The following is a 20,710-nucleotide window of genomic DNA, read 5'->3' as shown; positions in this document are numbered from 1 at the left end:
GCGCTTTCAAGTTTGCCAGTAATTTTGAACTGACCACTTTACATGTTTTTGTTCCTGACAGAAATAGATTTGTCATTCTTTCTGCAGCCAGTCATGTCTTACCATTGTGATCTGCATCTCCTTCTAAGGTGATCTGTTACTGTTTAAATGATCATATATTTATTTTCTCAGGAAATTACACAAAGTTTTAAACTTAATTAAAAGTATTGGAAGACCAGCCATAACATTAAAAATAAATTTTAATGTTGTCATTTTTAGATCATTTGTTTTGACGCCCAAATATTCTGAATTTTAAAGTAGTACTATAGGGACACACAAGTGCAGATAAATCTTTATTGCCATAACTTTGTTTTTTCAAAAATGAGCATTGGGTTTTTAATAGGTCGTAGTTTTATGTCTGTATATGTACAACATTACAACTGCGTATTTTAATAATAATGAAGTTAGTGATACTTTGATAACTCAACACAGTGTATTTATAAAATGAATTCTTATCAAAATACACTTTTCACTGGGATAATAAATAAAATCCTGCGAAACCCACCTACACAAAGTTAATTTTAACTCTGGTAGAACCCGATGTGGTACACAGTCCATTAACTACTATGTTTGCCCCTTTATCCCCCTACTGATGCTCATCTTCTGGGGTAACAAAACTTTTTCCCCCCGTTGTGGTGTGACCTCATTCAACATCATCTTCAGCCAAGCACTGTGCATTTACAATTCTCTGTAAGAAGGAGAAAAACTCATTCACAATTACATAAAATTGACAGTAGGCAACTGATTATCAAGCAATGTAATTTTACACTGAACATTAAGCAGTGTAATTACTGAACAAACTGATTAAAGTTAAAAATGGCAATCTATTTGAATAAAGTTTTGAAGTCAGTTCCACAGAAATTACAAACAGTGCAATACCTAACAAAGTCAGATAAACAATATTCTATCAACCTCAAGTGATGACCTCTGTGTGGTTTCTGGCACTGTTCTCTTGAGAAACATTTTTGTTCAATCATTTTCCCAACTCTTACATCTTGCATACCTGACACTTTCCAGTGTTACCACTGAGTATATGGACCTTTACCTGAAATGTAACCATGCCTAAGCTGTAAGAAGAGCCAAGTGATACCCAGCACTGAGTCTCTGCTTTATGTCAGGTAACACTGTTAGGGAGTCCCCTTGTACTTCCAAGAACATAAAACATACCATTTATTTCACAACAGACTCACTGTGAGCACATTAACATCATCACCCACTCTGTACTCAGACTGAAACAGGAGGGTATTTTATACACGAAGCTACTAATGCTTTATCATCAGGGAAACTCCCAAGCTTCCAGAATTGGCACGGATTCTGGAGCTAGTTAACATCTTGTGTCTAAAGCTGTCCCCAGAAGCAACAGATTCATTTTTATGAACTTCCACAGCATTTACACACACTTGTAGAAATGCAAATTTAAAAAAACCCTCTCAAGACCCAGTGCAATAAAGTTACTGTTTTTCCAATCCTCCCAACTTGGATTTGGGAAACACTGGATCCACTTATAGTACCAGAGCTGTACCAGAGCAGATGCCTCTGCTTCAAGAACTTAGCATACCCTATACACAAGAGATGTTTTGTATTTCTATTTTATGCTGGTTGCTATTAATGCTACATGATGATTTTCATAATCACTTTTTAATATCTAAGGTGAAAAAAAAAAGCTTCTTTTAATCTAACTGAACATATTAAAAAACCAACAGATTACAAAACCTGATACTCAAGACTAGTGCAGTGGATAAAGTATTTAAATTTTTTTCCAAACCAGAGCAACAGGGAATGCTTCACATACCTGGCTTATTGTAGGGAGCTTAGTTAGAAGCATTTGAAACACTGGTGGTGGAAGAGTCTGCTGTAGAACTTGTAGTAGCTGCTGCGGCTGCCCACACACAGCAATGGCATTGGTCAAGTGATCAACACCCTTTTCATATTCACCTGTATGACAAATTACAATGTTTTGAAATCAACCATCTTCCACACTGTAACACATTTACATAAAACATCCACTAAGAGTGGATTAAATTACGGTGAGTCAACCCACATGAAGCTCTTCACCTTCCCTGACGGACTTTCTGAACACAAAAGGTTAGAAACAAATAAGCAGATTTTCTTAGATGAATTTGACTCCCCAGAATTTCTTGGTGTATAAAAATCACCTTCTAACAAAGGTAGAGAAAAATTATTTTACAATTTACCCTTTGGAAAAAGAATATTATTACCTTGAGCTAATAATTCCTCTCCAAGCTGAATCTCCTCAAGGAAAAACTTCTGAACTGCTTCAGCATCTTTCAGATCAGGCAACTATAAACACACACAGTAAAATCAGCCCTTAAACACCAGCTAATAAAAAGTTAGCAGAAAATAATCTCAACTGAAATTTAACATGCACACAACCCTATTGTTACAGTGACACTGGCAAAAAAACAAGTGTCACCACTAAGTTAAATATACTCAGAATGCTTTTGAAAATCAGACTCAGGTCTTATAACACTACATCAAAAATCTGTAGAGAGACAGCCTGAAATATCTCTTCTCAGTTCATTAAGTACATCTTTTAGGAGCAAATATAAATTCTAAGGTGTATTATGTTTATAACAACTGTATTCCTTGCAATTGTTTAAGAGAAATCTTATATTTTCTTTCTGGATCCATTGGTAATAATGAAAAAGAAATAAAATACTTATTGCAAAACAATCTATCAAGTTCAGTTATAAGTGTATCCCATCAATAATTTTAAGTCTGAAAAGTCATTGTTCATATTACAAAGAGAGAAAACACCATCAAATCAGACAGTGAATGTTGTACTTTCTTATATAACTCCTCTATCTGACACAAAAAAGAAACAACCATACAATTACTTCTGAGCATTAAAAAAACCTAAAGACTGCATATTTGCAGGACTGTTTGTAATCCTGCAAATTTGTCTGTAAAACAAATCCTTAAGTAAATCTTACAAACAATACAAGTGAAACATCTTTCAAAACATCCCTGCATTATTGAACACAGTGTTACCTTGGAAAGTCCTGCTCTCTCTTTGGCAAGCTTCTGTTTCTTCCTTCCTGTAAGAATAAAAACATCTCTTATTTTCAATTTGCAATTAAAAAGCCCTTCAGCTTATAGTCTGAAACCATGAACAAATCAAAGTCCTTTTCCAAAGAAGAAACTGGTAATGGATTCCAAATACTGAAGATTGAGCAGAAGACTGCAACCCACTCACTACAACAGAGCATCATTTAGAGGTCTAATGAGGGCTGGCAGTAGCACCAGCCCAAAATGGCAACTCTTCTCCTGAGGGCTACAGCAAACAGCACACCTCCTGAACTGCAGGCACACAGAAGCAAAGAGAATTAGAGTAATAGAGGAATTATCCACATGGCTTCTAACAATAAGCCACAGAAGAACTGTCTGGAAGTCAAGCTATCTAGTTTTGAACTGCATGGTGCACCACCAAGGAAGGGGAACTTCAGCAGGCGACAGCAGATACACACAGTGCACTTTCTCAGCTACTTTATAGCAAGACTTGGGAACTAGTTAATAAGTGGCAGCGTCTCACCATCCCTCAGCAAGAGCAATACTAAAGCATACATTTCTGAAACCTGAGGAAAGCAAACATTTACAGATGGAACAAACATTTACAGATTTAACTGCCTACCTAAAGGCAAAAAGCTGGTCTGCTACATGAAGTTGTACCACTTCAGCAAAACTAATGTAACTAAAATTAAAGTTGCTTTTAAAGCAGCTAGACAGGTATAAAAAGGTATCTTTATAGTAGCACTTCTCCGTACAAGAAAGAATAATTATACTAATTATACTGCCCATTTCCTTGGAATAATCATTTATGTAAATCTTCAGTTCATCAACTGAAATAGTTACACCACTAAAACCTCTGAATACAGCCTGTGGTTAAGCTGTCCTTCCACTCTTTGTCCTCAGTGTCTGCTCAGAAATCTCCTATACTGACAAAGAACAACTGTCACACAGCCCTGATTTTTCTTTTGATACAATTTTACAAGCTGGAAATACTTCCAAATTTGATCAGCAGTTTTACATGGTAATTAAAAATTTTCACTTGTCCACGTGGTGAAGACAGTCAGGAATACTATTCCCTAGTACAGTGATAACCTAACATGTGGCATTTACTGACAAGATTGTGTTCTTTGCAGAAAGGGAGTTCACATTCTAACTAGATGGAACACCCTTTTACCTTAATACACCATCTTAATAACACTTAGCACCTAGATTTCTACAACTAACTGACCTGTGTATGTTAATTTGTACTATAGATGGAAAAACGTGTTGGATAGAACTGTAGCCTACTACAATTTTATAATTTTGGAGGGTTTCAATAGTAAAGAATTTCTCCCGAAAGTTAGTGCTTCAATTAGCTCGCTCCAACTTTTCAGAAGCATTAATTTGCACAGAACTTTAGCTTGCACTACTAGGCAAACAAGTTTTGATCATAGATAAAATTGTAAAGATTAAATTTTTTAAAAAAATAATATTTGAAATTATTTACTATCCAAACAAGCCACATTGCAGCTGTCGTGCATTCAGCAAAAACACAAAAAAAAATTCAGAGAGTAACAGCTTAACATGTGTACATCATTTTGAGGAGAAAATTGTGGGTTTTGGCATGACTATGATACCTTCTTCTTAAAATGTGATAAAAATTCACCAGGTTAAGCATTCTGAAATAAAGAACAAAAGACATGTTGGTCACTTGGACTAATGAAAGCTTTTGACCACTGATCATACAGATTTGAAATAATATACTTCAACCTGAAAATAGTGAAGGAATACAAAGAATCACCAAGATTTTAAAACTGAAAAATGATCTACCAAATCCTTCAAGCCTGACTACTACGGAACTTTGTTTTCATCTTCTTAATACTTTTTTTACAGGCTCTTAAAAAGTTTACTAGCTAAAACAAATTAAAAACTCAAGTAACTCTAAAGGATATTTATGAATTCTTCCCATAGTGTTTGAGAAGAATTACTAGTTTCAAAGTATCTTTGAAATAACAACCAAAAGCTACATTTGTAGTATGAAAAGCAAAAAAGCAATGGCTTTGAGGGGTAAAAAAACCTCAAAAACAAACAAACAAACAACCCCCCCCCCCAGTTTGTTTTTTCTCAGGGACCTTCATGAAAATGAAACACTTCCTTCTATTCTAAAGAGATAATCACATTTTGAAAAGGGAAAGGCAATCTTTTTGAATCAGTGAATCTTTATTACCGCAGAAATGCAGTGCATGCATCCAAAGCACAAAGCTGAACTGCAGCTGTCACAGTGCAGGTCCCCCAGGCACAGCTCTTGTACAGGGCACAAGTTCCAAAAGAGAACCAATGGATGACCTGTCCTGCTGGCATGGGTTGCAAAGGCCCCTGAGCAGCCCCAGCAGCTTCCCACAAAGGAGCAGAAAACCCAAAAAGCCATCTGTATTTTCAGCTCTCATCAGTGAATCTGCCTACTGCCCTCTCCTCTCACCAGGCAGAAATTCTGGCTGTCTCTGAACAAAAACATGTGTGTCTGTATTTTAAAGCAGAGCACTTCTGTTTTATTCATTCAAGAAGGCAAACAGTAAACATACCTGAACTATTTTATTAATAAAATACAGCCTGGGAAGCTCAGCACCTACACATGTTTATAGCATTGCTATCCTTTTTTCCCAAGACTAAATATGGACATGCCCCCCAAACTAGCAACAACAAGACCTAAAAAGCCACCCAATAAAAAAGTCCACCCACAAAACCTGCTAGGTAAGATTAAAACATGTGGAAAATCAAATACCAGTAGTTCTATACACCTTCCAGAAACTTCCAAGAAATCTCTTCCCCAGAAACCTAGATCTGCCCACTTCATTTTTATGGCATTTTTATGACAGGCCTTTGCAGTGTAAACTTTGGCCCAAACACAGCACACAGAGATGGCAAAAAACCCAACTGGTTCTTTGTTTTTAAGCATGTGCTTGACAAAATACAACAGGCAATCCACTGACACGTTAGGTCTCTTGTCCTTCCCAAATTCTGGTGACACTGCATCACAGAGGCTGAAAAAGGATCTTACCCTAAGGAGGTTACTGGAAAAGATGTGCTGCAAAGGTGGTTTCTCCAGCTTTCCATCCCACACCCCCACTATTGCCCAGCACATGGAGCATCTTTACATAAAGAACTGCAGCTGGCTGCTGCACTGAACCTTTCCTGGCCAAGTACTTTACAGCCCAAGCCTTCCTGGCTACCCAACAGTAAAAATGCTGTAATACCCCAATCCCTGGCACCACTGCTGAAGCATCCATACTAAATAAACTGTCACACTACCAAAACCAACCAAACCAAATTAACTAAACTTACAACTAAATGCAGACCAGTACATCACATGCAAGGACTGTAACTCCTACAGTGAAGTCCCCCAAATGACAACTGTAACCTCCTACCAAACCAAAATGCATTTGTTTTCCACTTCAAAGTTAATGTCAATTCTTAATCAGAGCAGTTCTAAGGTTTATTCAGAACATGACCGGATAGAGGCTCAGATTATGGAAACCTGGAATCCAAAAATAATTTTTGGTGCTTCTGCAGTAACCTTACATAATTCAGTGCTTCTCCTGCTGCACATCTGGCATCATAAAAAAGCCCCATGGCTGATTATGTTGCTGGAAATCAAAGTGTGCAAACCAAGCACATACCAGTTAACTGCACTCCAATTTCCCAATTAATGACTTGCACTGCAGGGAAAAAATTACTTGGAACACACACACACACAAGAGGTATGTGTGTGTATGCCCAAAATCCTACACACAGGAGCAAGGGCTTGAAGCTGAAATGTTTGACAGACATCACTTGCTGTGGAGGAAGTTTTGGAAAGCAGAATTAATGCACCACTAAGTGACAACAGTGGCCAGGCAAATCCAGTCCATGAAGGCAGAACCAAAGCTGTTAAACTACATTTTAATGCCATCAGGTAAATACTCATTTTTAACTAGTCTGGTTATTGACTTTTCCATCCATGAAACTGCTGATCACATCATGTTTACTTGCCAGGAAAATTTACCTTAATGATAACTTCTTATCTTCAGATTAGTTACCAAAGGAATAATATACATATTACCCTGACAGAAATAACTCAGTATAAAAAGTATCACCTTACTGCTTATGATTCATTTGTGTTCCTTCAGTACTCATGCCACAATTGCATTTAAAACCCTCACTGATTATTAGAAGGTTTAAATAAATGTTGAAGATGTGAAATAATGAGGAGCCATGGGGAAGAGCTCTACATTTTGGATTAATCAACAGTTTTCTCTGGCATTCATTCTTATCCTGGAAGCCAATGGCAGGGCTGCCAGGAGGGTTTAGAATGCAGCTGATGAAATACCTGAGAGCTGCTACCGACCCCCTCCTCACCAGAGCAACTTCACTGTAAGAGATCACACTGTTTTACCTGCTTGTGTTCCAAACACAAAAAAAGATTTTAAAAAGTGGTAAATGTGGCTACAATAGCACTGCTGGGCCTGTAGGAGAGCAAGACTGGACAAGAAAAAAGGCGGGGGGGGGGGGAGGTGAATTGGAACCACATTCCATTTGGACGGAACCCACAGGCTCCCCAACACCCACAGCAAACGCTCTCCGATGGGATGACCCTGCTTAGAACCTCCTGAATGAAAGAAGGCTGTAGTGAGCTGGGGTCAGTTTCTTCTGCCATGCCTGCAGTGAGAGGACCAGAGAAAACGCCCTTAACCTGAGACATGGGAGATTGAGATGAGATAATAGAAAAAATCTCTGCCACCGTGAGGGTGGGCGGGCACTGGTTGCCCAGGGAGGTGCTGGAGCCCCGATCCCCGCGGCTGCTCCAGAGGGGACGGACCACAGTGTGTGTGTGGCGCCGGGCGATGCTGCTGAGCGCCGCAGGGGTTGCATTGGCAGTGCTGGGCGGATGGCTGGTGGGAATTGGAAGGCATCTCCCACCAGTGTTGGCGGTTCTGTGACCCCGTGTCCCGGCCCCTGGTTCCGGTGAGGGGACGGCGAGAGGCCGCAGAGCCGCAGGGCCGCCGGGCCTGGGGCAGAGCGGGGGGCGGGGGTCCGGCCGGGCCCGGGGGCGGCGCTGCGGCCACAGCACGTGCGGCGTTCCCGCGGCCCAGCCGGGCGGGAGAGCGAGGCACAGACGCGGGGGGATCGCGGAGGGAAGCGCGCGGCGGCGGGAACGGACGGGACACGAGGAAATGGGAGGGGGCGCCCCGGGACACTCACGCTCCCGCAGCCGGTTCTTGAAATTGGGGTCGCTCCGCCTCTTGCGGTCGAAGTAGATGCAGTATCCGATGAAGAGCGCCCCGCAGAGCCCCGCGGCGATGGCGCTGGTCCTGCCCACCATCATGGCGCTGCCGCCGCCCCCGCGCCGCTCCCGCCGCGCGGCCCGCGCCGAGCTCCGCAGGCACCTTGGGGCGAGCGGGCACGGCCAAAGGACCCCTCCTCGCTTCCGCTCACGTCATCAGCCCGCGGCGGCTCAGGGCGCCTCCCGCAGTGCCTGCGCCGAGGCCAGGGCGCATGCGCGGGAGGAGGGGCGTGGCCGAGCGCAGTGAGAGGCCTGGGGCGGGAAACGGGATCCTGGGAAAGGGCCCTGGGATCATCACGGCCAGCCCGTGACCCAACACCAGCAGGTCAACTAGACCATGGCACTCAGTGCCACGGCCAGGCTTCCCTTAAACACCCCCAGGGATGGTGACTCCACCCCCGCCCTCCCCTGGCCAGCCCATCCCGATGTCTCATCGCCCTTTCTGTGAAGAAATTTCTCCTGATGTCCAACCTAAACCTCCCCTGGAACAGCTCGAGGCTACATCCTCTCATCCTGTCCCTTGCTGCATGGGAGAAGAGACGGGCCCCCACCTGGCTCCTTTCAGGTGGCTGCAGAGTGATATGGGCACCCCTGAGCTTCCTTTTCTCCAGGCTATAAGTCCCCAGCTCCCCCTGATAAGACCTGTGCTCCCAGACCCTTCACCAGCTCCACTGCCCTTCTCTGCACAACAAAAAAGTCCCCCAAATCAAGGCAACGATTTCTATTTCATCACAGACCCAGTCTGAATGTGAGTCAGGTTTTTCTACAGCCATTGTGGGTAATCCTACACAACTCCAAAAAAAAGAATTCACAGCCTCTGCAGCAAGACCTCAGCGGGAGACAGATTCCTGGAACACAGGGATAAAAACATGCAGCACCTCCTGCTGCCTTCTAGAAGCCAAATGCCCCAGAATAAACACCACTAAGGACAACAGCTGTATTAGCAAACAAAATTTATGACACTCTCACATATTAAAAAATATTCACATATACATCCATCTTCATAACACTAGTCAGCATTTTTTCTGGATTTTTTTTTATCAAAGGATTGTTTGTTTTTCCCAGCTTTACTCTTAGGAGTAGTTTTTAGTCTTTTTGGTTTTGTGCTCTTCTTTAATGGGTTTGCTTTTTCACCAACAAAAGAATCGTTAGAGAAGCTCTTTTCTTTTTTCTTCTTCTTATCAGCTCTGTCCTTGGGAGCACGAGACTGGTCTGGACCTTTCTGTTCTTTCTTCTTGTCCGTCACGCGCTGCACTCGTATCTTTCTTCCCATCAGAACAGAGTTGTTGAGTTTCAGAGCAAGATGTACAGCATCTGTGTTCTACAAAAGCAGACAGCCACTTTAAATGCAGCTTTACTTCCAGCTGAGTGCTTTCAAACAAAGAGTTACCTGTCTTTAAAACTGGTAAGCAGAATTTTACAGTGCAGAGCACTCACACCACTCTATTTAAGTAATGACACAACATCTCTGCTCGGAACACCAGCACCCCCACACAGCCCACACACTGAGGCACAGACACTTGAAAACAGGCTGTGAAACAGCCTACAATGAGCCATCAACATCTGAGGCAGAGAGAGACAGGGAAAAATTGGGAAAAAAAAGGCATTTCCTGGGCTGCAGGAAATGAACTAAGGGAAAATGAGGCTGGGAGACTGGCATGAGGAAGGAAGTCAGACTGAATCAAAAGTGGAGAGCTGGTATGCAAACCAGCTGCAGGAAAGAAGTCCACTCACATTTTGACACATAAGAAATGGAAGAACATTGAAGTTACACCAAACTAACTCATCTGTCCCTCTGTTCAGTCTTTACCCCAGTGTATACAACACCTTGGGGTTGTATACAAAATATTGTGTTTTGTATCTGCTTCCACAGAACCAGTCTTCCAAGCTGCTTCCACCTTACACAACAATGCTACCATTTCACTTCCTACCTACACACACACAGACCTCAAAGAATTACTAAAATGAAAACAAAAATGCTCCAAGGGCAGATCCCAATGCAGGTTTTGAAGAGCTCCCTGTGCCCTGGAGCATGTACCTCAAAGGCCCACACCTACCCCAGGGGCTCACACACACAGGTACCCCAAGGGCTCACACACATAGCTCAAAGGCCCACACGTGCCCCAAAGGCTCACACACACGTTCCCCAAGGGCTCACACATGTACCCCAAAGGCTCACACACACGTACCCCAGGGGCTCACACACACCTACCTCAGGGGCTCACACACATACCCCAGGGGCTCACACACACCTACCCCAAAGGCTCACACACGTACCCCAAAGGCTCACACACGTACCCCAAAGGCTCACACACGTACCCCAGGGGCTCACACACACGTACCCCAAAGGCTCACACACACCTACCCCAGGGGCTCACAGACGTACCCCAAAGGCTCACAGACGTACCCCAGGGGCTCACACGCACGTACACCAGGGGCTCACACGCACGTACCCCAAGGGCTCACACACGTACCCCAAGGGCTCACACGTACCTCAAAGAGGACGTAGCCGAAGCCTTTCCCCAGGCCTGTCATCCTGTCTCTCACCACTCGCACTCCCACGACGTCTCCACAGTCCTGGAAGTGCTCCCGCACGGCATCATCGCGGATGTCTGTGGGCAACACAACGGAACAGAGGCCCCTTCAGGGAGACACACAGCCTTGGAAGCCTTGGTCCACACCCAGTTATTTCCCATTTACCCATTCAGGGACACAAAGAATACGGAATAAGGAGAGGTAGACAAATATCAGTGGTTCAGAAAAACCCCAGCAAGTTGACAATGCAAACTTTATGAAGGGCTATTTGCTCTGACAGTTACTGCTTCTCCAGCTTGGAATAGTGTGACATAAATCCTAAAGAATTAAGGCAAAGACTGAAATAGATTTTTCATATTAGTTCATTTATGCTTGGAACACAGTAGAAATTGAGAATTCTGCTATACATTTTTGTAGCTCCTCCTTATGCCAGAATTTCTTTCTAAGAATTAATGCTGATGATAATGAGCTTGAGCTGGCAGTTCTTCAACTCTTCATTGACTGAGCCATGACTTTGAGCTGAATGGGGAAGGAGGGATTTGCAGTTTCCAACCACAGCCTCTACACAATTATTCTGATAATGGCTGGGTGTATGAGCCTTTCTTCTTCTCACGCCTAGGCAGACAAATGTGATGTGCCATCGCAAAAATGCAGGTTATTTTCTTTTTTTGTATGGGTATGCTTCATGGAATCCCCTGACATAGACATAAACATCTCTCTGCTGAGGTTAAACCTGAAATCAACTGTACAGGTTTAACTACAGCAATGGGGCCTCAACATGCTGAGAAAGGTCCAAACTGCTGAAGTAATTTCAGAGCATAGCAAATCACAGAATTTATTCTCAGTTGAAACTGCCCCACAAGGATCATCAAATCTCACTTTTAGCCCCGCCTGGACAGAGTCACTCAGCCTGCAGTTCACAGAAAGCACAAAAAGGAGAAGCCATCACTATCCATCACTGGAATTGGTTCACCAACAGGTACTGCTAACCCTTGAACAGTTTATAGAGCCATGGCCTATAGAACTTAGTCATATTTATTTAAAAAACATGAAGCAACAACAAGAACTAAAAGCACTTGTAGTGCTGCCTACAATAAAGGAAACAGTCAAGGTGCAGAACTGGACAGAAACTTACAACCTCTTCAGGTGTTCCAATTAACAAATAAAAATTACCTCCAGCAAAAGGTATTTATCCACCTAATACCAAAAAATAAAAAGCCTCACCTCAACCATTCCATAAATGCAAATTAATGATGCATAACAGTCCATTTCAGGCTTACCATATGAAAGATTTCCCAAGAATACAGATCGTTTACTGTCGTGCTAAAGGAAACAAGAGAGACGGGACAGTAAGTTATTTGTTACAGAAAACAATGAAAACCCCACAACCAAACCAGAAAAGGGAACTTCTAGCCACACACGTTACTTACCGAACTGGTCTTAGATGCAGTGTCAACTCTGATGTGAAATCCACTAGCAATTTCTGTTCCATTCCTTTTGTGGTCAAAAACAAAAGGTTTTAAAAATGAAATAAACATTACTTAATTGACAATGTCACTGCGTAGCAGTATTCCAAAAGCAAAGTTACTTTTACTTTTAAGTTTGAACAACATTTTATTCTGATTCAAGCAAAAGAGAGGAGGTTGTTTAAATTTAGTTATAAATCTATGTGAACTACCTCTTTAACAGGGTATGAGGAACAAAACTGAGACTTACTCCTTCAGAGCCTCCTGGGCATGACATTCTTCCTTAAAGACCACGTAAGCATTGATAGACTTTGCATTCGGGTGCACCTTATGCCTGGAACGGGAAAAGGACCTGTTACTGCTGAAATCCTGCTGATGCTGTGCAGTGCACAGGCACTTCTTGCTGAACACATTCATGCCTCTGCTTGTTCTGGCACAATAACAACTTCATTTCCCTTGCAGGTCAAGCTACCCCTGTACAGGCAAGGGAGTCCCACTGTTGTTTAGCTCTTATATGCACCCCACATCTTGTTTAGCTCTTATATGCACCCTGAGCAAGCTTCCTCAGCTCATAAACACATCCAAAGAAATTAAAGACTTTTAGCATCTTCCTCCTTCCTAAAATATAAGAAATGCAACCCCGGGTAACAAATTACAAGGATACATGGCATATAATTCTTTATAACTTTTTGAGAAAACTTAATACACACAAAGGTAATGACAAAAGACAAAGAAACACAAAATACATAGAAAAAACCTAATAGAGACAAACTTTTAATTACCAACACTTAAACATTGTTTAGGCCTTGAAAAATACACAAAAGTCACAAGGGAACCTACTTGATTGCTGCTACCTTTTTGGATACAGTATCTTCTGCTGGAATCTTAAAGATAAAAAGAGCTTGAGTTAGGTGGGCCTAGTGTTAACTTATCACAAAGAGTTTTCCCTAAGACAAAGATGAATTCAAGCAGGGGCTACCCAAAGCAACACAGCCAGTACAGTGAGCAAATTACAGAAGTGGCTGGACCTAGAGATGGTCTAAAAAACCCTCAGAGTTAAAGAGCTTGCCTTGACTTTGTCTGATATATTTCTTGAGTCCCAAGAGGGTTATTGTCAACTATTTTAGTAAGTACCCTGATTTACAGTAATGTGTCTTTGCTATATGATTTAAAAACAGGTGAGCAATGCCTCAGCCAAACCAGCAATAACAAAGGCATTCCACTTCCAGAGAACATAAAGCTCTGATCCTGGATCAGCTGCTGCTACAGAAAAAATGCATCTGTGGTGCTCCTGGGGTAACATCTCCAAGGCTTCTTTTAATAGCAAAACCCACATACCCCAAACCACTTCTGAATTAATGAGGGTACAAGCCTTACAAATACTACTGCCCTTCAACATCAACGAATAATTTTGTTATATAACATCTAAGGGAAAAACATACCAGAGACCGGAAGCGAATGGATTGGATTGGTCCATACTTCTTAAAAAGAGATGTCAATACCTAAACAGATGATATTGCAAACACTCAGTACACTTTTCAACCTGGTAATGAGAATATTTTTCAGTATTTGTAGGTAATACTGTTCTTACACTATTTTCCTCTTACTTATAGGAGGTCCCTTAACGGGCTACTAACAAAATGCAAGTAATTTGTAACTATTTCTGTGGGTTTTGTGGCTCCTTCTTCTACAGATTGCCAAAATGGAAGTTGTGCCTTTTACTATGGAAGAAAGTATAAATTTAACATGTTTTATCTAACAATCTGAAGCACTGTTTGCAGATAAAATTAAAAGCAGAGTAACGTTTTTGTAAATGCAGCTCTTATTTTTTCAGTCATTTTTTTCATTGACAAGGAACTGACCAATTCTACTCAGGAAAGAGTTGCTATATCCACTGCTGCAGGAACTCCAGGAAACCAGAGATTGTCTCTAATGGTTTCTAAGAACAAGCATCATTTCCTACATCCCCAAAAGCAGCTCCAATCACAAGTGTGTGTGACTTCCCAGCTGGAAATATCCCCTTAAACTGAGGACTGCTGCAACTCCTTTCATTCCTTTAGCAGACAGAACCCACCCACGTACCTGAATAGTGCAGCTGACAGGCAAGTTTCCAACAAACACCGTTCTTCTGTCTGCTGCTTTATCAGCCACCCATTTTCTCTTTTGCTGTTTTGCAGTAGCACCCGCAGCTGAATTAACAACAGTTTTGGTGATGGCTTGAGAAGCCTTTTTCTTTTGCTTCACTTTGCTCTGAAACAATTTTTGATCCTCCTCTTCATCTGCCTGCTCCAAAGCATTCTCCCTGACCAGAAATGAACAGGCAGGTTACAACTGATGGAAAAAACCCTGGGGATTTGGGGTCAAAGAACTGGAGCCTCCAAGATACTTTAAATTACATTTGAGAGCATTATGTTAAACTCTAAAATTTCAAACATTATTTTGTTTATTCTGCATTAAAAAATGTATCTAACTATACAGTAACATGAAAAACTATTTGCTGTCCCCAGAACACTGCATTTACTATTTACCAGTAATAATACAGAAATACTTCACAATTAAACAATTTGATAGCCTCTAAAATTGAAGGGGAAAAAACCATCTTTGTGTTATGTTGGAACTTAGAACAGATTTAATCATTTTCATTATGCAGGAGACTCAGAACAAACCCCTGGAACACTGCCATGCACTAACAAGTCTTGCTCTATCCAAACCTGCCCTAAGAGCATGAACAAGGGGCAGATCTGAAGGAGCCTCTGGAAGGCTACAGAGACAAACACAGCAAACGGGTTCCGTGGGCCCAGGGACGGGATGAGGTAGCTTAGCCTTGTGCTACAATCAAGTTCCCTTCGTTATCCAAAGTGCATTGTAGAGTGAGCAGCTTCCAGCCTGCTCTGAAGCACCTCACTTCAAGTATTTAAGAGAACAGACAGTGACAGAGAGGTTCTGTGTCACTGCAGAGGCCCAGCAGGACACAGACAGCTCTGTGCCTGGCACCTCGCTCCTGCTGGAACCACCTCTGCTGGATAAAGCCAAGGACAGCTAGAGATCATCTCCCCGAGCCAGAGAGAACTAGACCCACGTGTCTCCATCTCCAGCCGCTGGACCTGATGGCTCTCTAGCAAGGCATTTGCATTTCACAGACCTAGCGTTTCAAGAAGCTGCACTACCTTCCTCCTTCAGGGGAAAACTACAGAAAACTTGCACAATCTTAAAAATAATCTTAAACACCAAGCTGAAGATGAGTAGTGGACGAGAAGCTGCACTACCTTCCTCCTTCAGGGGAACACCACAGAAAATTTGCACTATCCTAAAAATAATCTTAAACACCAAGTTGAAGATGAGTAGTAGACGAGAATTTCGTTGTTTCATCGAACTCATATTACAATTCATGTAGATGCTTTAACTTTACTATAAAATGGTATCACTCACCTCTGTGACAGTTTTTTCTCTGCCTCTGAATGTTCCTTTTTTCTGGCCTTCTTTGCTTTTACCGGAGCTTCTTCTATGTTGGATAAACTCTGGTCTTCTGACACTTTCTCCCCTTCTTCTGTGCGCTTCCTTTTCTTCTTTTCCTTAAAAAAATGATGAGAGAAACAGACTTGAAGGACAAAATTCCAGGAACGCCCTGAAGTTACTTCACAAACTTATTCGGAGCGCCCCTGCCCGAAGCGCACCGCTGCTGGGCTCACGCAGCCCCGGCCAGGCGGGCGCGCTGCCCCGCGGCGCTGGCTCACTCACCGCCGGCACAGCCACCAGCACCGGCGGGGCGGCGGAGCTGAAGAGGCGAGCGAGGGGCGCGGCGGGGGCGGCGGCCGCCCCGAGGCTGCCCGACACCTGCCCCACCACGTACGGCTCCTTCCGCCCCTCCTGGCCCTCGGCCGCCGCTCGCTGCCGCGGCCCCGCGCCGCCCCGGCGGGCCCGCATGGCGGGCACCGAGCGCGGAGGGAGCGGAGCGGGCGCGTCACTTCCGATGCGCGGGGCCGGGAGGCGCTCCCGGCCCGCCCCCGCTCCCTCCTGCCCGCCCCCTGCAGCCGAGGGCCGGGAGCTGCTCCCGGCCGCCACGGGAAACATCCAACATCGGGACCAGATGGACACGGTCTGAAGCTGGGCCAGGGGAGGCTGAGGTTGAACATGAGGAGAAATTTCTTCACAGAAAGGATGATTAGATATTGGAACGGATTGCCAGGGAGGTGGTGGAGTCACCAAGCCTGGGTTTAAGACAAGACTGGATGTGGTCCTTAGTACCATGTCTGGTTGACGTGGTGGTGTTTGGTCATAGATTGGACTTGATTTCCCACCACCCTCAGTTCCAAGGGGAGCTGAAGCAAACCTGACAGCACTTTGGCTGTCTCATTACACGTTTGATGCACTTTTTGAGCTGCCACTATAAGCAGATCTGTTGGCACCAGCATCCATCCGAAGACTAAACAAGCATCCCAGCTGTTGAATAGAAGTCTTGGTGTTGACACATGCACCAGGTATCACTCTTGCCTTGCCTGCTGGATGCCAGGAAAGGTAGTGACCCTCATGGATGGGGTCAGTCCAAGAGAATACACAAATCCTTGAAAAGGGGCAGGTGGCTTTTCCAATCTGCTTTCACACAGAAGAGCAGCACTGTAGTGGCACAGGAGGGGCAGAACAGGCTCAACCATCATCCAGTGCATTTCAGAGACTCGTGGTCACTGAAACTCGGCAAGAGGCATACAGCCCCCAGGAACTCTGCCTGAGAGAGAGTTCAATCCCTGTGCCAACAGGAAAATTCCACAGTGTGATGGGAACTACCCAGTCATAAGTATGGACAGGTATCAGTGGAAACTGCCAATAAGGGGCAGTGGGAGCACTGCAGAGCCTTCAAATAAAGCGTATTTTCCCTCAGCATATGCCCATCTCAGCTATCCCCAACACAGTCAATTGTGGGACACACAAACCTGAGTCTGTCCCTCAGCCAAGGTGTGGAGAACACAGCAGGGGATGTCTGCCTTGCTTTGCCTTTGGGATCATGGTCCAAGCAGGTGCTCAGGAGTACGGGCACAAACCAGCAGGCAGTGCTAGTGGCAAACTGCCTCAACTGCAAGCAGAGTGCCCGTGCCAGGCAGGGAATGCACCCACATGTAAAGCTGTGTACAGTACGTGCCCTGAAAATCAACTCAGATTTGACCCACTGGAACATGGGATAAAACTGCCTAACAGTCTGCCAAAGGTATCTTCTGTTGTTACTTACGGGGAGACAAGTGGTTCCATGAATCTGGAGAGCACCATTTACAGACAAATTTCACAGGAGAGGTGCAATGTAACACGTTCAGACAAATGTTTTGAGTAGCCACTAAACATAGCATCAGAAATATTATGAAAATTAAATAATCTCTGTATCACAGAAAATCAAAAATCCTATTTATGCAAAAACTTGACTTGGGAGCAGGGAGCTGACTAATGATCCCTGTTTTAAAAAGGTAAACAAAACCCCCCAGCAGATCATAGAGTCAGTAATTGTCACATCAAAGCAAATATGCTGGCACTAAAACTGAGAGCTGATCAAGAACTAGTAGTGAGTGAAGAGCTATATTTGAATCTTGCTTGCCCAGATGTAGTTCCCAGTTACATCCATTCCCCTTATGTCTACTAAAACTGAAAAGCAGAACTGAACTACCATGACACTACCACTAAACAGATGAAAATATCCTCTTAGTAGCTTCACTGAAAATATTAAAATTACCCCTGTAGTCTTGGATCATCATAATTTTTAACACAGTCAATGTTTCCAAAGCTTATTTATCATGGGTTGTTACTGTCAGTCTCATCAGTAATCTGTCACTTTGCAGGTGTATTTTGGTCACCTGAACTACAGCCAGTAGTTTGTTTCAACTGGCTCTGCCTTAATGATGGGCCATGCTTTCGCCTTCTGCTGAAAAAGAGGATGGATTTGAATTAATCACTAGGAAGAAAATAAGGCAAATGCACGTGCTCTATCTTACCTTTCTATGTCCATTACAGCATACCAAAGATCATTTGCTGAACTGATTCTGCAGCTCGATGTAACTTTCATGAACACGCTACAGTTGCTTAATTAAACTGTTAGAAACAAAATCAGGGATTCACAAACTATGGCATTTTATTTCAGAGGCCTTTGCTTACATTTGTACAATATATTACATAACTCTCCATTTTCTGCAGAACCTAATATATATTTTATAGCTTTTTTCTATAAGCTTTTCCTTCAATGTCTGTCAACAAATTTTTACAGTCCTGTACAATTCTGAATACTTTGAAACCATTTTCAATAAAATCAGTTATAACCTTAAGCGCACACTACGAAGACTGAAAATGCTTTTCTTAGAAAAGTCAAATGAAAAGGATTCTGACACTCTAGCATCTACAAACAAAATGCTTCAAATTCTTACATGTTGTATTGCCAGAAAACAAAGAAAAACATGCCAGCCCCTATTTCCCCAGGCAAAAGAAGTACACAGAACTACAATTAAAACAGTAAAACAATCTGTACAATAAAGTACTGTGTATTAACAGTGCCAGGTATTAAATAGCTCGAATGAACACTTCCGCAATATACAAATGTCTTACAAAGGTATAGAATTGACAGGAGAGAGCTTGGGATCCATTCAACATAAAATCAATACAAGTGAAAACATTTTGAAGTTGGTTTTGGAATTTGTACAAGGCATTTAAAAAATTAAACATCTACCACTCGGCTAGCTAGTCATTTTAAAAACAACTACCCTTTTGTGGCAGTGTTGGTATCAGCAACCACAAATTATAACCTTATACCTTGCTCCCTCTTGAAGTCCTCTCCTAGAAGCTCGTAACAAAATAAGCATTACAAATGAAATATTTGTTGCTTTAAGGGGAAAAGAAACATTTACAAGAAAACACAAAAATATACCTGTTATAATCCATTATGAATAAATATACACTTTAAACTGGCTGAATACAATCTTTATACATTAAGATTTAATACAGTTTGTTAGCCATTTTCTTTCTTTTTCATAATGTATTTTATCAAAATTAAAAAAAAATACTGTTTTATAGAAAAATGGCAAAGTACAGTAGTTTCATTCCAATTAACGGGTTCTTAAAACCCAGAGTAACCTACTTAAGCCTAATTCAAACCTGTAAACATTAGTCAGTCTTTTTTTTTTTTTTCTTTTAAAAGGAATCCTCATATTTGGTTATCAGGACTGATGTCAGACATCCTACTAACTGCAGGTTTTGAATAGATGTGCTTGACGTATACAATTAAAGCCACTATAAGGTGACTTAGCAGTTAAAAAACAATTAGCTTGTACAAATGAAAATATTTTCAATATTTGTCATAAATAAATGGAAAAATATCAAATGTTCCAGCTTTAACAAAATACCAGGGAATACAGTAAGCCTTACCACATTGATTTAGATCACCCCAACAACTATATACTTATTGTCCTGTCTCTACAGGCAGTGAACAGCCTCCATTTGCCACAGTGGAAGGCCTTCGAGTCACTGGACTTACAATTCCCAGACAAGTTGGAAACAATTATTGCTTGAGGAAAAGCAGTTTGTTGTACTTTTTCTTCATAAAAGTGCACTTAAGTGCAAAGTTAGCTTGTCAAGAAACAACTTTAAATACAAAATAGTGCTTGTCTGAATTTTGTGCCACTGTGCAGTATAAAAACAAAAAAGGAAAAAAAAAAGAGTGGCCCTCAGCAGCCATTAAGTGCAAAGTGCTTTGGCAAGTCCTGCTGTCACCTGCACTCAACTGACATTCCATTCTGTGATGAACTTGACATAGATGGTTCTGCTAACGTTAACATAACTGCAGCCGTAATGGAACTAGAGGAAGGTGATGAGGAGGAAGATGATGTAGTAGCAGCACCTGCGCAGGAAAAGGAAAACACAGGTTATAGAGATTCATAAATGAAGCAATAAACATGTTTTCCTGCTCAGCAGCAGGCACTGGTACATACTGACTCCAGCAACCAATGCCTTGCAATGGAAAAGACTGGTTTCTTTTCTACTGCCCGGTTTGTGTAGCAAGCACTCAACTTAACTGGTATCCCCTAAAGTCATGGAATAAATCCCTTATCTCAAGGGGAAAGCACTAACTAGGCCCACAAGCAACACTTCAGTACATTTATCTGTAACTTGAGGAAAAATTAGAAGTTATTAATACCCTTTGTTCACTGCTCAGAAAAGTTTATTTTCTGTACATTTTTTCCTGTATCAAGTGGTTATTCCTCAAGAGCATCCAACAGATTGTACACCTTGGTAATGCTCTTCCCTCTCCACAGTCACTGGGTATCTGATCCTCCTAATGGCCCTAAAATACCCGCACACAGCATCTCCCAAAACC

The 20,710-nt window shown here is 42.5% G+C and overlaps 3 protein-coding genes and 1 non-coding gene across 7 annotated transcripts in view; all 4 read right to left on the bottom strand.

Annotated features, from left to right (window-relative positions):
* Window positions 1–319: 319 nt before the first annotated feature.
* TOMM20 (translocase of outer mitochondrial membrane 20) lies at window positions 320–8,543 on the bottom strand. The gene is made up of 5 exons (XM_054629085.2): window positions 8,287–8,543; window positions 3,052–3,098; window positions 2,259–2,340; window positions 1,832–1,974; window positions 320–727 (listed from the first exon to the last, which is right to left on the bottom strand). Exons 1-5 carry the CDS (start codon window positions 8,408–8,410, stop codon window positions 683–685), a joined length of 441 nt encoding a protein of 146 aa, XP_054485060.1. The 5' UTR covers window positions 8,411–8,543; the 3' UTR covers window positions 320–682.
* Window positions 7,269–7,402, bottom strand: LOC129119044 (small nucleolar RNA SNORA14). The gene has a single exon (XR_008534056.2). It is a non-coding gene; the product is annotated as a small nucleolar RNA SNORA14 (small nucleolar RNA).
* A 761-nt stretch (window positions 8,544–9,304) lies between the features above and the next one.
* On the bottom strand, window positions 9,305–16,467 carry RBM34 (RNA binding motif protein 34). Its single transcript, XM_054630664.2, has 10 exons — window positions 16,108–16,467; window positions 15,799–15,941; window positions 14,452–14,671; window positions 13,812–13,871; window positions 13,210–13,253; window positions 12,620–12,703; window positions 12,334–12,397; window positions 12,184–12,226; window positions 10,862–10,980; window positions 9,305–9,689 (listed from the first exon to the last, which is right to left on the bottom strand). Exons 1-10 carry the CDS (start codon window positions 16,438–16,440, stop codon window positions 9,378–9,380), a joined length of 1,422 nt encoding a protein of 473 aa, XP_054486639.2. The 5' UTR covers window positions 16,441–16,467; the 3' UTR covers window positions 9,305–9,377.
* A 1,986-nt stretch (window positions 16,468–18,453) lies between these two features.
* ARID4B (AT-rich interaction domain 4B) overlaps window positions 18,454–20,710 on the bottom strand; it is an 88,326-nt gene continuing 86,069 nt past the window's right edge. For all 4 annotated transcript variants that reach the window (XM_077175586.1, XM_077175589.1, XM_077175588.1 and 1 more), the window contains one exon: window positions 18,454–20,233. In XM_077175586.1, coding sequence (XP_077031701.1) covers window positions 20,103–20,233 — 131 coding nt within the window. In that variant the 3' untranslated portion in view covers window positions 18,454–20,102. The remainder of the gene's footprint in view (window positions 20,234–20,710) is intronic.

The sequence above is a fragment of the Agelaius phoeniceus genome, chromosome 3, assembly GCF_051311805.1.
Source record: "Agelaius phoeniceus isolate bAgePho1 chromosome 3, bAgePho1.hap1, whole genome shotgun sequence".
NCBI classification, from domain to species: Eukaryota; Metazoa; Chordata; class Aves; order Passeriformes; family Icteridae; genus Agelaius; species Agelaius phoeniceus.
The sequence above is the reverse complement of the archived record's forward strand: the minus strand, read 5'-3'. Positions and strand labels throughout refer to the sequence as shown.